The 14909-nt window shown below is 34.0% G+C and overlaps 1 protein-coding gene across 6 annotated transcripts in view; it reads left to right on the top strand.

Annotated features, from left to right (window-relative positions):
• The first annotated feature begins 1091 nt into the window (after positions 1-1091).
• Positions 1092-14909, top strand: part of LOC128230286 (uncharacterized) — a 34083-nt gene continuing 20265 nt past the window's right edge. For 5 of the 6 annotated variants that reach the window (XM_052942431.1, XM_052942430.1, XM_052942428.1 and 2 more), the window contains exons 1-2: positions 1092-1240; positions 1945-1966. In XM_052942431.1, the coding sequence (XP_052798391.1) occupies positions 1185-1240; positions 1945-1966 (78 nt within the window). In that variant the 5' untranslated portion in view covers positions 1092-1184. Of the gene's footprint in view, positions 1241-1299; positions 1363-1944; positions 1967-14909 lie in introns of those variants that run through there. The other variant, XM_052942432.1, reaches the window with a different exon arrangement.

Raw genomic sequence — 14909 nt, 5'->3', positions numbered from 1 at the left:
GGACATCATTTAACTAATGATATTCAACCTTTAAAAAATCAGCTATTCCTTCATACAAATGTATCTTGTCAGTTACTCTTCTTTAAGAACAAATACTCATTTTCAGAAGAAACAATAATGTTTTTTTTCTAGATAGAAGTATTGATCACCTTTTTCTTGTGTTCATGCTATATGAACGCAGGGAGCAAATGACTCATGGAATTTGCCTGCATGCCCAACTGCGTTCATGAAGCATAAATGCAAGAAAAAATGCGATCAATTATAAAATGAAATTGTGCAAATGAATTTAAAACTCAACTGCAATGTTTACATGTACCTATTGCTAAATGTACAAGTACACATATATTTTATAATTCCTAAAGCCTGGCCCCAATTACTCGAATATTATTTAAGATTAACAGGCTTTAGTATCTTATTTCAAATAGCAAAAATATAAAAAAAATTATCATAAAGATAATTCCTATTTTCTGTGTGAAAACTCTAATACACTTGTTTTCCATATAATGTTATTACTGATATATATTTAACTGTTTCAAACTTGTTTTTATGTAATCATCTCACGCATATTACATGCCAAAGATGTTAATGAAATTTGAAACTTGAAGAAGAAAATAATACACAAATAAAGAAAATAAACAAAAAAAGTGAGCTTACTCGCGGCTTATTCCTGTTGTAAGCAACATACGCAGTTTGCAGTCTGTTGTTTTAGGATTTACCCTATTCAAGAACTTGCTGTTATTGTTTATCTTTGAGTTTAACTGAGTATCCTTGTCATCTTCTAGAATTAACCTTTTTCTAAGTTTGAAAATTTGCTGGATAAATTAGCCAGTTTATTTTTCAACTATAAACCTGAAAGCTAGAAAAATAAGTTTACAAATGAAAGATTTCATTAGCAAATACAACTTTTAAATGTGATATATTGGTATTATATTCTCTAACATGCGGCAAATTGATTTGTGGATTGATCGAGTGAAAGTATTAAGCCAATATACATATCAACGGATAAACAGGTTCGGAGATTAGTGTAAGAGGGTGATAATAAAATTCTACTCATTCACAAATTAATCAATACATAGTATAGGCAGGCCAATTTAGAATGTTCTGTTCAAATTAAATGGGCTTAGTGAATGGATTAAATCTTTTATTTAAGAGTGGGTAAAACAATACCATGATTTCGTAGAGATATGTTTCACTTAAAATATCCACGATTTCGTGGATTTTTCAGTTGGGATGAGCTAGGGTAAGTAATTCAATAATGTATAATGTTTTTTGAGTTTGGATTTTATTTCACAGTGGTATGTTTTACTTGAAATATCCATAATTTTGTGGATTTTTCAGTTGGAATGAATAAAATTTGGGAAGGTAATTAAATTTTATAGAATTCTCGGTTCAAATTTACTTTTGGTTTTAGTTTAAAGTTATTTATTTTATAATGATTGAGAAACAAGTCATTTCAACATTATATTAATCACTCTCATTGGCATGATATTATGCTGCGAAAGTGGTTTTGTGTTGTGTGTGGGGTGGGTGGGGAACCCGGGTACCCACTTGTCCAGCTTGTTGACTACCAATCAGACTCATGCGCCCAGACCGGGAATCAAACCAGGGATGCCTTTGTGAGAAAAGAGTGCTTTAACTGGACAACCATTCACATTTTTATATTCTATTATATCTTACTTAAATATGATGTAATAAAACTATAGTCTTCATTGTTCTAATTTATACTTAATTATCCATTAAAATTATAACATTGTTAAATGCATAGATATCTTTACTTTACTATTCCCTATTATATCTTACTTAAATGCGATGTAATAAATCTATAGTCTTCCTTGTTCTGATTTATATTTAATTTTTCATCTCAAACACAACATTGCTAAATGCCAAGCTATCTCTTCATTAATTAAGAATGTTCGCCTTAAATTCTTTTATGTTGTATTTCAGTTGCTTAGCGAGAACCCTTGGGGTAAGTTTTCTTTTTGCTAAATCATACTCAAATTTTTTGCCTTTCTTACATACTGTTTTAGCATATTTTAAGATTTTATTTATTGATAGTTCATGGTTGCATTTAAAATTGATGACTCTGAATTTTAAGCAAAACATTTTGTTTTCAAATATACCGGTAATATTTTTTTTTAAAGTCTTTAATCTTAAGTTGAAATAAATCTTATATTTTTCACCTAATTCTTAGGCAAAGCTTGAGCTTAATTTTTGTTTTCATACAATCAGCGCTTAAACAAATAAGAAATAGAAATATTTGAGTAAGAGATTGATTGAAATTTTGGCACTTTGAACTGGGCTAAATTCTAAAATTGATACAGTCAACATTTGTCAACAAAAGTAAATATGCAAAGTCAATGAGAGAACTATAAATTAATATTGCCTTTACATGTGAAATTGATGGTCTTTGTTCGAGTGTTGACTTTTTGATTTCCTTGTGTGTTTAAATTAACAAAATGAATGGAATTATTGAGTTGGTACCCAAGAAAATGAATTCAATTGCTTTTTGTACAACAGAGCCATCATTTCACTTAGATCGATTGTATTGGAATTGTATTGTGGAATAAAATGTTTCTGTTCGCCTGAATACAGTTTTAGCACATTAAAGAAATTTTTAAAGTGTACCGATGTTTTTTTCCCTTTTCAACTGCTTCAATAAGCCTTAGATAATATGTATTAGATTGAGATATCTGTATACTGCATTGTGTTTTCTTTTTAATCAACATCTCAATATTATAGCTCAACAAAACCCAATGTTCGATCTGAAGGCATAGGTGGCAGTGTCTGTCGGAGTAGGCGAATCTTTTTGGGGATATAATTATATATTATATAAGTTATCTACGGTAATAAGACAATGAAATTACAGTGACAAAACCAGTTGTCAAAAATTCAAAAACAAAACCTGTTTAGATGCACAAGATATGGGCCCAAATGACAAAAAACGTACAAACAATGCATGCACACAATACAAGAAGACCACACACGCATAAAAAAAGCTTTACCGATAAAAATTAATGATGGGATTATTTATAAGACTGTTTTTACCCCTTGCCAAATAAGCGCTGAAGATTTCAAGTTAATAGTGATGTGATTTGTCAGCAGATTTGCCCATATCCCCTGATGTAATTAATGGCTTCAGGGACCAAAAAAATAAATAAATTAAAAAATTTTTTTTAACTGATTAAAAAGGTTAACTGGTTGCTTCATGGTGTTTTTTTATTTGTAATTAGTATTGACTTTTGAGGGCTATCCTGACTTCAAATTTGAAGCAAACTGAAGTAAAAAGCCAGTTTTGCTTCTATGGTAAAAGGGCCCCAAAACCTTTGTCAAAATGGTTTGAGTTCTTTAGCTGCCTGATCAATCCCAAGATAACTTAACAACATAAATGAGCATGAACATGCAGCCTTGAAAAAGTAAGATGCACAAACACTTTTGCGAGAACAATGTTTGAAAATATAATGTTTTCTTTTTATCTCATTTTTATAAAAAAAAAATATTACGTATAATTTTGTCTATTATAAAAAACAAATCTGTTCACCATTTCTGACTGATTCTGCCACCTATGTTTAATCATTGCATGAAATACATGTTCATTTTTCATCATGGATACATAGCCCATTTTAATTCCAATGTTCATATAGAGAAACCAGATCTTTATCTTGTTTTCATCCGACTTTGTACAAAGATGAGTACCTAGTTTGCATTTATAAAAGCTTTTGTATAGTTTTGTTTTTCAAACTATCAGATTAAAAGATTCACTTCTTGAGTCTCAAGAAATTGTTAGTTTTCATTAAATACATATTGCTATGTGACGTAAATGGCTTAACATCACAAAATTGTATAATAGCCAAAAGAGTAGATAGTGTTTTTATTATAATATGCTTTTCTGTGATTTATAGAGATTTATAAGTGAAATATCACTTGATATATTACTATTTCAAACAGTGAGAATATCAATTTTATATTTTTCACTGTTTTGAAATTTTTAATTTTAAGTCGTTATAACTTCAAAATCAAATGAGAGCGGGCACAGGGCTGGGACATGGTTTTAAATGACGTCATTTCTGAAATGCACACTGTTTGCATACACTTTGATCCACATTTCTAACATTCTACAATTACGAGTAAAATGTAATAATAGTTGTATCCTTTTTATGTATGTTATTGTTGTGCTACTGCAAGATCGCAATAAATTTCCCCTCTTGAACATCAGAAGTAAATCCACCGCTCTTCAAAAATAGCTTCGAGTGCTCACCTGGCGTAATATATTGCGATCTTACCCCAAAACAAACAATTTATTCTCTATAGTAAGTTGCAGAGTACTGATAATTACCGTCAACATTTTCTAGAATAGAAAGGAGTGGGGTTATAAGGACTTTGACTCCTTATCTGGGAGCCATTCCGACAAGTAGTCTATGAGTGATTGCGAAACTAGAAGAGATTTTCAGTATTTCAGTAATACTGCATAATTTAAAACTTCTTCTAGGTAAGAAATGGCTCCTTGGATTTTTGTAAACAAAATGTGTGTGTAACATCAAATTATCCCATCTTTGCCGTGGGCCTCTTTACCCGACCCTACCTATGACATTTTTTTTCATTTTTTTGCCAACTGACTATAAAAACGGTAGGTTGGGCACTTATGTAACCTTATATTACTTCATTTACTTAGGTAGGGTCTGGTAAATATATATATATATATATATATATATATATTTACTTTTTGTGTCGCCTGAAAAGACGACATATAGGGTTTACTTTTGTCGGCGGCGGCGTCGGTGGCGGCGTCGGCGGCCGCGTCCGCGTCCCATTTTTGCTTGTCCGGGGTATATCTCCTAAACTATTAGTGGTATCAACTTGAAATTTCATATGTAGATAGATCTAATTGAGGGCAAGTGCAGTGCACAAGAACTGTTACTCTTGCTTCCATATTTTAGAGTTATTGCCCTTTGTTATTTTTCATGCTTACAAATTTGTCCGGGGCATATCTTGTAGAACATAAGAGTTATCAACTTGAAACTTCTTATGTAGATAGATCTCATGGAGGGCAAGTGCAGTGCACAATAACAGTAACTCTTGCTTTCTTAGTTTAAAAGTTATTGCCCTTTGTTAATTTTTATGCTTAAAGTTTTGTCCGAGGCATATCTTGAAGAATATAAGAGGTATCAACTTGAAACTTCATAGCTAGATAGATCTCATTGAGGGCAAGTGCAGTGCACAAGAATCGTAACTCTTGCTGCCATATTTTTAGAGTTATTGCCCTTTGTTAATTTTCTTGCTTAGGTTTTGTCCGTGGCATATCTTGTAAACTGTAGGAGGTATCAACCTGAAACTTATTCCGTAGGTATATCTGATTGAGGGCAAGTGCAGTTCACAAGAACCATAACTCTTGCTGCCATATTTTTAGAGTTATTTCCCTTTGTTAATTTTCATGCTTAGGTTTTGTCCGTGGCATATCTCCTAAACTATAGGAGGTATCAATCTGAAACTTTTTCCGTAGGTATATCTGATTGAGGGAACGTGCAGTGCACAAAAACCGTAACTCTTGCATCTATATGTTTAGAGTTATTGCCCTTTGTTAATTTTCAAGCTTAATTTTTGTTCGGGGCATTTATCGAAAACTATAAGAGTTATCAACTTGAAACTTTATAGATAGATAAATCTTATTGAAGGGGGTCGCAGTGCACAAAAACTGTATCTCTTGCTTCCATATTAAGAGTTATTGCCCTTTGTTAATTTTTATGTTTAACTTTACCTTGCACACTTTTTTAGCTCACCAGAGCACGAAGTTCTCAAGGTGAGCTATGGCTTAACGTTGTTACCTTCAGTTCAAATGCCACCTACACTTGAAAGTTAAATGGCAACATCATTGTCTATAAATCAATAAAATGCCAATCTAACAGCTATAATGTCGACAGTAAATAATTCGTCAGGCGACACATCCGACACATCTGACTGGCGGAGATCTAGTTTTATTTTTTTAGTGTGTGTTTTAATATGTAGTTTAAAACCTTTAAAGCCTTATACTGATGATTACTTTAACACAATTATCCAATGATGACAATTGCATTCTTAATTTTGTTTATTAAAATTTAGACAAACAATAGGTTGCTTTTACTTTATAAAATAATTTCTATTGAGTATTGGGGGAAAAGGTAGTTAAAGATCTACTTTCTCACTCGTCACCAAATATTAGCTTAATCAGCACACATTATTGTTATTATCGACATTGATTTGTAAATTGATTTGACACATGAATCATGATTGTTGAAAAGGGAAATTGGATATCTGTATTTCATTGTGTTTTAATTTTATGTACAGTTGAAATCAAGTGTCCCAGCTCACTAATCCTTGTAATATGTGGAGAGAAAATATCATTTTTGAAAAATTGTAATAATTAAATAAAGATGAAGACAAAGTTGTACATAATAGTGTATATTTTTAATTTTAATGTTCTAATGAAAATTATTTAAGCCAAAAGTATGTAATTATTCAAATTTATGTGTCACATTCCGCTTTAAAAAAGGCCGATGATGGCAGAAAGACATTAAAGCAAACTTGTCAATAGCAGAATATGTAATTATAAAAAGCGCAGTCTGGAAAGCTCAAGATGACGAGTCACAAGGGACATTTTGTTGTTCGTTCCAATTTTATCAAACCCTCAATTTTTTGTATTTTATGTTTACTAAAGACTTATAAAATCAACACTTTGTCAGTCAATTTGATCTACAAAATATACTCAGCCACCAATTAAGTGTTCTAAGAAAATAGAACAGAAGAAAATTTGAATAAAAATGCTCAATTCTCATTGGTCAGTATATATAAATAGGCGCATATACAGCATTGCTCTGAAGCATCTTGAATTTTAAAGACTGACAACTTTTGTGAAAACACTGTGTTTGTTATAGTTCCTTTTTTTTCAGAGCTGAAACTTGTTTGCGGTATCATATTATTGTATTCGCCCTTAAGGATGTCCCCTGTCTGTTTGGGGATATGTGAATGACAAACAATGTTTGTGTATTACATTTTTTACTGACTTAGCCGTTCTGACCGAAATAATAAAAATAAAAATCGGACTGATTTTTTTAGCCTTTGCAGTCACTGAAATCGGTCCGGCATGTTAAAAATCAGTCCAGACTGGCAAAATGTTGGCTTTTAGAAGCCCTGGTCATATGAATTGAACCCATATCTCCTACTTTTCAATTTTAAGTGGTCATTATTGATGTAAGCAGTTTTTATTTGGGCCAATTCTCTTATTAAGCACATGTGTTATAAAGTCATTTGTGTTTTTTTTTTTAAATGTAATTGTTTTTGTTAAGCCTTTCTTAAACTTTCAGTGCCCTTAAAGACAGGTTAAGCACGGTTAAGGGAATTACCCTGATAGGTTTTAATATGTATATGACTTTCAGCTATTAAAATATTAGTTTAGGATTAAGAATGATATTCTTTGAATTTGACTTAATTTCTGCACAGTGGTTAGCCTGTTTAACACTGACCTTTGCAACATGACCAATAACTATTGTCATTTCTTGATGCTGTTTTAGTGTCCGATTTTCAAAAACAAATCAAGATATTGAAATGAAACTTGGTACACATGTTGCAAGGGACAATACACTAGTGTGTAGCAAGACAAATAACTCTTGCTTTAATAATGTTGAGTTCTGCCCCTTGTTCAACTTGAAAAAAACAAGAACAGAGGAGCTTTTGCATTCACTCTGCGTCACTCTTGTTTTCACTTGATGCAAATATACAAGAAACAACAACATTATACAACAACATTTATTTCACATCAGATATACATAAATTATAACATTAGCTACCAGAGCTATTTTCCGACAAAATGCAAATCAAATAACATAATCAATAATGCAACACAGAACCTAGAAGATAATAAATGCATCCAAATAACGTTGTAGTTAAAAACATGACCAAAAACTAATTTCTTTCATTATGTTCGTCTAAATGCAGGAACACTGTCGACTCCTATCTTAGAATGATTTTTTTTTCATACTCAATTTGATATCCTTGCACTCTGAATTAACAGAAGTTTGTTAAAGTTAACAATGTTGCTTACGCTATTTTGTTTTTAAATATACGAGCACATAAAAAATATTTCATTTACAAAGGTTAACAATGGTGTCATTAACAACGTTGTAAACTTTAACACAGTTCTAAACATCAGTCCTATGTTGACATAATGTTAAACAATCAGCGTAATGAAAATATACTATTTTTTTCTTGGGAATCATAATTTTTGGGTATTTTTTTCATCTGTTTGGTTTGTACCAGTTTCGGTATAAAATCTTTGCTTCAACATCAAATGTCGTCAGGCAAGCAGGCATGCCTGTAAGATGTACAATCCAGCCATAATGGGCCACTTTCATTTTCTATGTTAAATCGAATTTCATTAATGGTCCCATCAGCATATGTATCCCAGGGATTTAACATATTTATTTACTGATCAGTGGATTGAAATTTAAATCTGCCTAAAGATGAAATAAATCTTATCTTGAATGCCTTCTAATCCCCTTAAATTTAATGAAAATATAACGGGAGACCACAGATTGATACATTGATTGATTGGTGCATTTTGGAAAATATATTGCTGTATATATATATTTCTTATTTAATTCTTCATAGCGTTTAAGCAAGGTTTTACAAAGGACAGGGTGCTTTAATTAGAAGAGGGAATGGGTGCTTTGGGGGAAAATGTTAGCAATGGTGTTTAAATGAAGTAACACAAGGTTTCAATAGCCAAGTATGTAATGTTTGTATCGATATGATTATAATTTAAATACACGTTTTTATCAAAACAAAAGAAATAGTGGACAGCCTGAAGTATTTAATTCTATGAAGGCAGAAAGGGGCCCATGTTGATCTCAGAAGGGTACTTTCAAAAAAGGGACAGGGTGCAGCACCCTTCCGTAACTTTTTAGCTAAAACCCTAGCTGTTTTTTTTGCTTCTTGTATTGTGCATAGAATTTATAACATATTTTGCTATCTTTCTTCATTGTAAATCTTACCTATTGCAAAATAAAAAAATACATGAGATCATGATACCTCAAATGAAAAAAAACTTTGAAAAAAAGTATAAAGAGCCATGAAATGTCACAAACAGCCAGCCAAAAACAAGCTTCCAATTTTACAATGACTTAAAATTGCATATAGAGGCACAATAAAAGTACCCGGTATATGAAAGTGTCTTCTTGAATACTTGCTCACCTTTGGTGAAATTTTTGACATTTCCTTGCATTTCATGACATTTCATGAATTGCATGGCTGTTCACACTAAAGTCATACAGCTGGAAATCTTCCCGAATTAGTCAAACTTGGCCTTATGTTGTAAGCATTTAATTCAAGGGGCATTAAATTGATTGAAAAATATATCAATCTGTATGCTTTAGCTGATTAGAAATTGTTCAATAAATCTTTAATGATATTTGAATAGCTATTTTTGTCCTCTTGAAGAGAAACCCTTTACTCAAGAGTTAACAAAGTTTCTGGACCTGGTTTGGTTTATTAGGTCTTACCAAATTGATTCCATGTTTAGGGTCGGGCTCAAATTTGAAAACCTACCTACCAGGGAGGAAAATTAAAAAAAATAAAATTGACTTGTAGTTTCTTAGACAACAAACGCTAACGGAATTTTACAATAAAAACCTAATGATAAAGCCATGTTATAGTAAATGTTCATTTGAGGGCTTCTAAGTTGGTAGGCTGGCCCCTTAATTGATTTAAAAAAATAAAAATAAATGTTAACTAATACCTTGTGTTGAACGTGAAATGCTTATGCATGTAAGAGCTTCTAAATTACTCACTTAAAGTTTGTTTTCCTTAATAAATGGAAATTTGGTAGTTGTTTCTATAAATAAATGAAAATTTGTTGTTTGTTTCTGTCACCAAATGGAAATTTGGCATTTGTTTTCGTTACTAAATGGAAATTTGACAATTGTTACTGTTTCTAAATGGAAATTTGATGATTCAGTTTCTGTTACTAAATGGAAAATTGATGGTTGTTTCTGATACTAAATGGAAAATTGATGGTTGTTTCTATTACTAAATGGAAATTTGATGATTGTTTCATTACTAAATGGAAATTCGGGGTTTGTTTCCATCACTAAATGGAAATTTGGGCGTTTTTTCTTTTGTTACTAAATGGAATTTTTGCGGGAAATTTGTCAGCCGTTTTCGTTACTAAATGGAAATTTGAAGGTTGCAATCTCTTTATTGGCTTTTTGATTGTCAGAGCTCATCTCAAGCTCTTCGAAATGATTAAATGTAAACCAGTCGGGCAATCCCATCGGTGTAGGCATTACCAGAAACACTAAAAACATTTGTTTGTCTTTCTAGCAAGAAAGTTCATGCAATAGACACTACTTTCCTCGACTGAGTCAAGTCTTTTTATCATTTTGACCATAATGGATAATTTTGGAGTTTTTTAATTAATTAATCAACATAAAATCCTTTTTGGGTGGCCTTATTTGCAAACATTGCCTCATTTTACAAGATGTCTGATAAGGCATGACTCTGCTTTCTCCATTAAATATCAAGTTGATCCAATAGATTGTGCTTTCTTGCAGCTATGGCTAAGAAAAGATTTAATGTGGTTGAAAACGTGTACTTTTTTTTATTTTTTCTGTAAAGTTTGTTTTCTCTTGAGTATTTTTTTCCATAAAAAAATACAAAGGAAGACTGATTGTGTTATAACTGTCTGCTTAAGATTGATTGAGTTTTACAACATCAATAAAAGAAAATTGCTGTGCAAACTTCTGTGAATATCATAAATTTATAATAAACAAGTTTTAAGGGATCCAACCCACACATTTTCAAGTTCTCCAATAGCTTCATTAGCAGAATTGTTAAATTCTGATATCTGATGAGCCCTTATAACTTTGGTATCAGTGGTAAGGGTCTCAATAAATAAGGCCAAATTTCATTTGGTTAGGGTTACATCCATTTCGAAAACAGGTATGGTAGGTAAGGTCTATTTAGATGTCTATTTTAGGGTTTATTTTATACAACTGATTATAAAAACAGTAGGGTTGGTGCCTATTCCAAATGTAGGGTCAGGTAACCCTAACTAAATGTTTGAATTTTTAGTATTTTTGAGGCCTAAATGACAAAAGGTACATTATACATAAAGTTATTACAGTTTCTGAGTTTGTATACTTGCTCTATTTTATCCCCCATTAAAAGGCAAAGAGGATATAATAATGGTAGGCGCGTGTGTTTGTGTGTATGCATGTGAATGTGGGTGTGCTTGCGCATCTGGGGAATCTTGTCGCGAGCATAACTTCAAATGTCTTTAAGGTATTGACTTCATGTACAGATACATCTTATAGAGGAGAAGTGCAGTGCATATAACCATAACCCTAGCTGCAGTATTTGCAATAGATACAGTACAAGTTTTTCTTCAAAAGTGTCCTCTTACAGACGTAAGAAGCTGTTTCGCTAGGACGAACACCAATTTTGTCTGAGGCAAAGCAATTAACATGCATGCCTTTATACACAAGCCAGGGGTCTTCTCGAGGGTCTTATTTTCCGATTCTGTGACATAAATAACAATGATAACTCTAACCCTAAACTCCAGAAAATGCAATTTATTCTGATGAAAAGCATTCCTATATGGCAAGAAATTTTGTGATCAAATAATGGTTAAACATTGTTTTTTTCTTTACTATCAAAACTGCATTAGCTTGGTACAGAACAGCGTAAATAGATAATATTTACCTCAGTATATATATATATACAAGCATACTATATGCTTTACTAGCATGCAAACTACTGAATGTTGCACATTAATTAAAACTGAATAATGACTTAATTGAATGAATTTAAAGCTGCATTCTCACAGATTTACCATTTTGACAACTTTTTTTGTTTTTGTCTTAGAATGAGCCAATTTTTGCATTAATATCTGAAAACCAGTGATATAAGACTGCTGACAAAAGATCAGACTGCAGTTTTTCATATATACATACCCAAATTAAATATTTATGGCTGAAAGCATTACTAACGCTTTAAGAAAAATGCATAAAACGATGTTTTTGATCATAAATATAAACACCTGCAATCAGATTTTCTGTTCAATCTGTAAAAGTGCAGCTGTAAGGGTCATTTTCGTCAGAAGAGAGATATAAGAGTTTTTACTAATATTTATTGATGTGCAGTCAAATAATAGAATACAGAAGCATCAGCTTGGAAACAATACCTCAGAGGAAACAATTGAAAATTGTATATTGTTAACATTATAGAAGAACTCCTTGTAATTAGCCATCATTATACATGTAATTTAACTTCATACAAATTTATTTAAAATTATGATAAATGCTATTTTTGTTAGGATAGCTTTAATTTTTTCAGATAGTTAAGTTAAGGTATTTGCATTTTTAATTTAAGAGTTCTGGTTTTGGATACAGATAATAAAAGAGTAGTTTGAATTTCGCTCCTAGCAATTCTGAAGTGTATTCTGTCACATTAATCATTCTCAAGATTGTTATGTCTTTAGTTTATTTGCTTAAGATTTGTTAATTATAATCAGATTGGGTTTTGCTTTCTGCTCACTCCTGACAATGCCTGTTACATCCCATGTGTACTTAAATATCACAAGTGGATCCAGGGGGTGGGGAAGGGGGTACACCTGGTGTGCACCCGTGGGGGAGGGGTTGACCTGGTGTGCACCAGTGGGGAAGGGGGTTCACCTGGCGTGCACCTGTGGGGGAGGGGTTGACCTGGTGTGCACCAGTGGGGAAGGGGGTACACCTGGTGTGCACCTGTGGGGGAGGGGTTGACCTGGTGTGCACCAGTGGGGAAGGGGGTTCACCTGGCGCGCACCCGTGGGGGAGGGGTTGACCTGGTGTGCACCAGTGGGGAAGGGGGTTCACCTGGCATGCACCGGTGGGGTAGGGGGTTCACTGGTGTAAACCCATGGGGGAGGGAGTTCACCTTGTGTGCACCCGTGGGGGAGGGGGTTAATTGGTGTAAACCTAGGGAGAGGGGGTTCCTTTGGGTAAACCCGTGGGGGAGGGGGTTCACTGGTGTACACCTGTGGGGGAGGAGGTTCACCTGTCGGGCAACAGTTAGGGAGGGGGTTCACCTGGAGTGCATCCCTGGGGGAGGTGGTTCACCTGGCGTGCACACCTCTTAAATTGTCCAAGTGACTATGACAAACAAAATATACAGTATAGACCATTATGCACTGTTACAGACTAAATGTAGCCAAAATGTTTGAAGCAGATGTTTATCAACCCCACCAGACCAAGTTTAGAGCCAATTTTTATTGTTTCCTTGGGGAGGGGTCATACCCTTACTTGGATACCCCAAAGTATGGGCTGCAATACTTTAACATAGTCTGTGTTGCGGGCTCTTACATAAATCTTGGATTCGCCCCTGACTTTGAGTCTTATATCCTTAAATCAATCAATCATTCAACGAAATGTCGTCTTTGAGATATTTACATAAGACCAAAACTGGGGTTTATTTTCTATGCTGTAACATTTTAAATTGTATTGAAATGGAAATGTCCTGAAAAGCTTTAGAATTTTGTATTTAATCATTGAATAAAGTAATGCCCATATTTTTATGTATCTAATTGACTTTAAAAATGCATTTAAATGAATATACAAAAAGTCTATGTCTATTTTTGCAGTCTATTGAATCTAAAGGAGAGTGACATATTCATCAAAATTAGTTGATGAACTCATGTTTTTGAATGAGTATTTCTCTTCAATGACAGCCGTTAATTGCTTCAAATTTTGCTACATACTTGAACCTAGGCTCAAGATGAGAGTAGACTAGTGGTATAGGTAGTGCGTCTCTTGCACAAAAGGTTGTGGGTTTGATGGGAGTGATCTAGTGGTTTAGGTGTCCGCCTCTCATCAAACAGGTCTATTGGTATAGGTGTGCATCTCTCATCCAACAGGTCTATTGGTATAGGTGTCCATCTCTCATCCAACAGGTCTGGTGGTATAGGTGTCCGCCTCTCATCCAACAGGTCTAGTGGTTTAGGTGTCCGCCTCTCATCCAACAGGTCTATTGGTATAGGTGTCCACCTCTCATCCAACAGGTCTATTGGTATAGGTGTCCATCTCTCATATAACAGGTCTGGTGGTATAGGTGTCCGCCTCTCATCCAACAGGTCTAGTGGTATAGGTGTCCATCTTTCATACAACAGGTCTGGTGGTATAGGTGTCCGCCTCTCATCCAACAGGTCTAGTGGTATAGGTGTCCATCTCTCATCCAACAGGTCTGGTGGTATAGGTGTCCCCCTCTCATCCAACAGGTCTAGTGGTATAGGTGTCCGCCTCTCATCCAACGGGTCTAGTGGTATAGGTGTCCATCTCTCATCCAACAGGTCTGGTGGTATAGGTGTCTATCTCTCATCCAACAGGTCTAGTGGTATAGGTGTCCATCTCTCATCCAACAGGTCTGGTGGTATAGGTGTCCGCCTCTCATCCAACAGGTCTAGTGGTATAGGTGTCCATCTCTCATCCAACAGGTCTAGTGGTATAGGTGTCCATCTCTCACCCATCGGGTCTATTGGTATAGGTGTCCATCTCTCATCCAACAGGTCTAGTGGTATAGGTGTCCACCTCTCACCCATTGGGTCTAGTGGTATAGGTGTTCATCTGTCACTCAAGAGGTTGTTGGGCGATCCAGGCCAGGAAAAATTTTCAAAAGAAGGGAAACTGTACTGATTTCTATCCAGGAAACAGACTTGAGGGGGATTCTATAAGCTATCAGCTTTCGTCACAATCATGCTAAAAGAAATTAGGATAAACTAACCAAGTCCCATTGCTCCTGGTGAGTTGTTCCTAAGAACAAACGGAGAAAAAACTGTCGTTTGCATACATTTAACAGTGTACTTGTTTCTATGTTTCATATCATTGTTAAGAAAATCACCTACTTGCATG

Source organism: Mya arenaria, chromosome 4 (genome assembly GCF_026914265.1).
Source record: "Mya arenaria isolate MELC-2E11 chromosome 4, ASM2691426v1".
Taxonomy (NCBI): domain Eukaryota; kingdom Metazoa; phylum Mollusca; class Bivalvia; order Myida; family Myidae; genus Mya; species Mya arenaria.
This window is presented reverse-complemented; position numbering and strand designations above follow the sequence as displayed.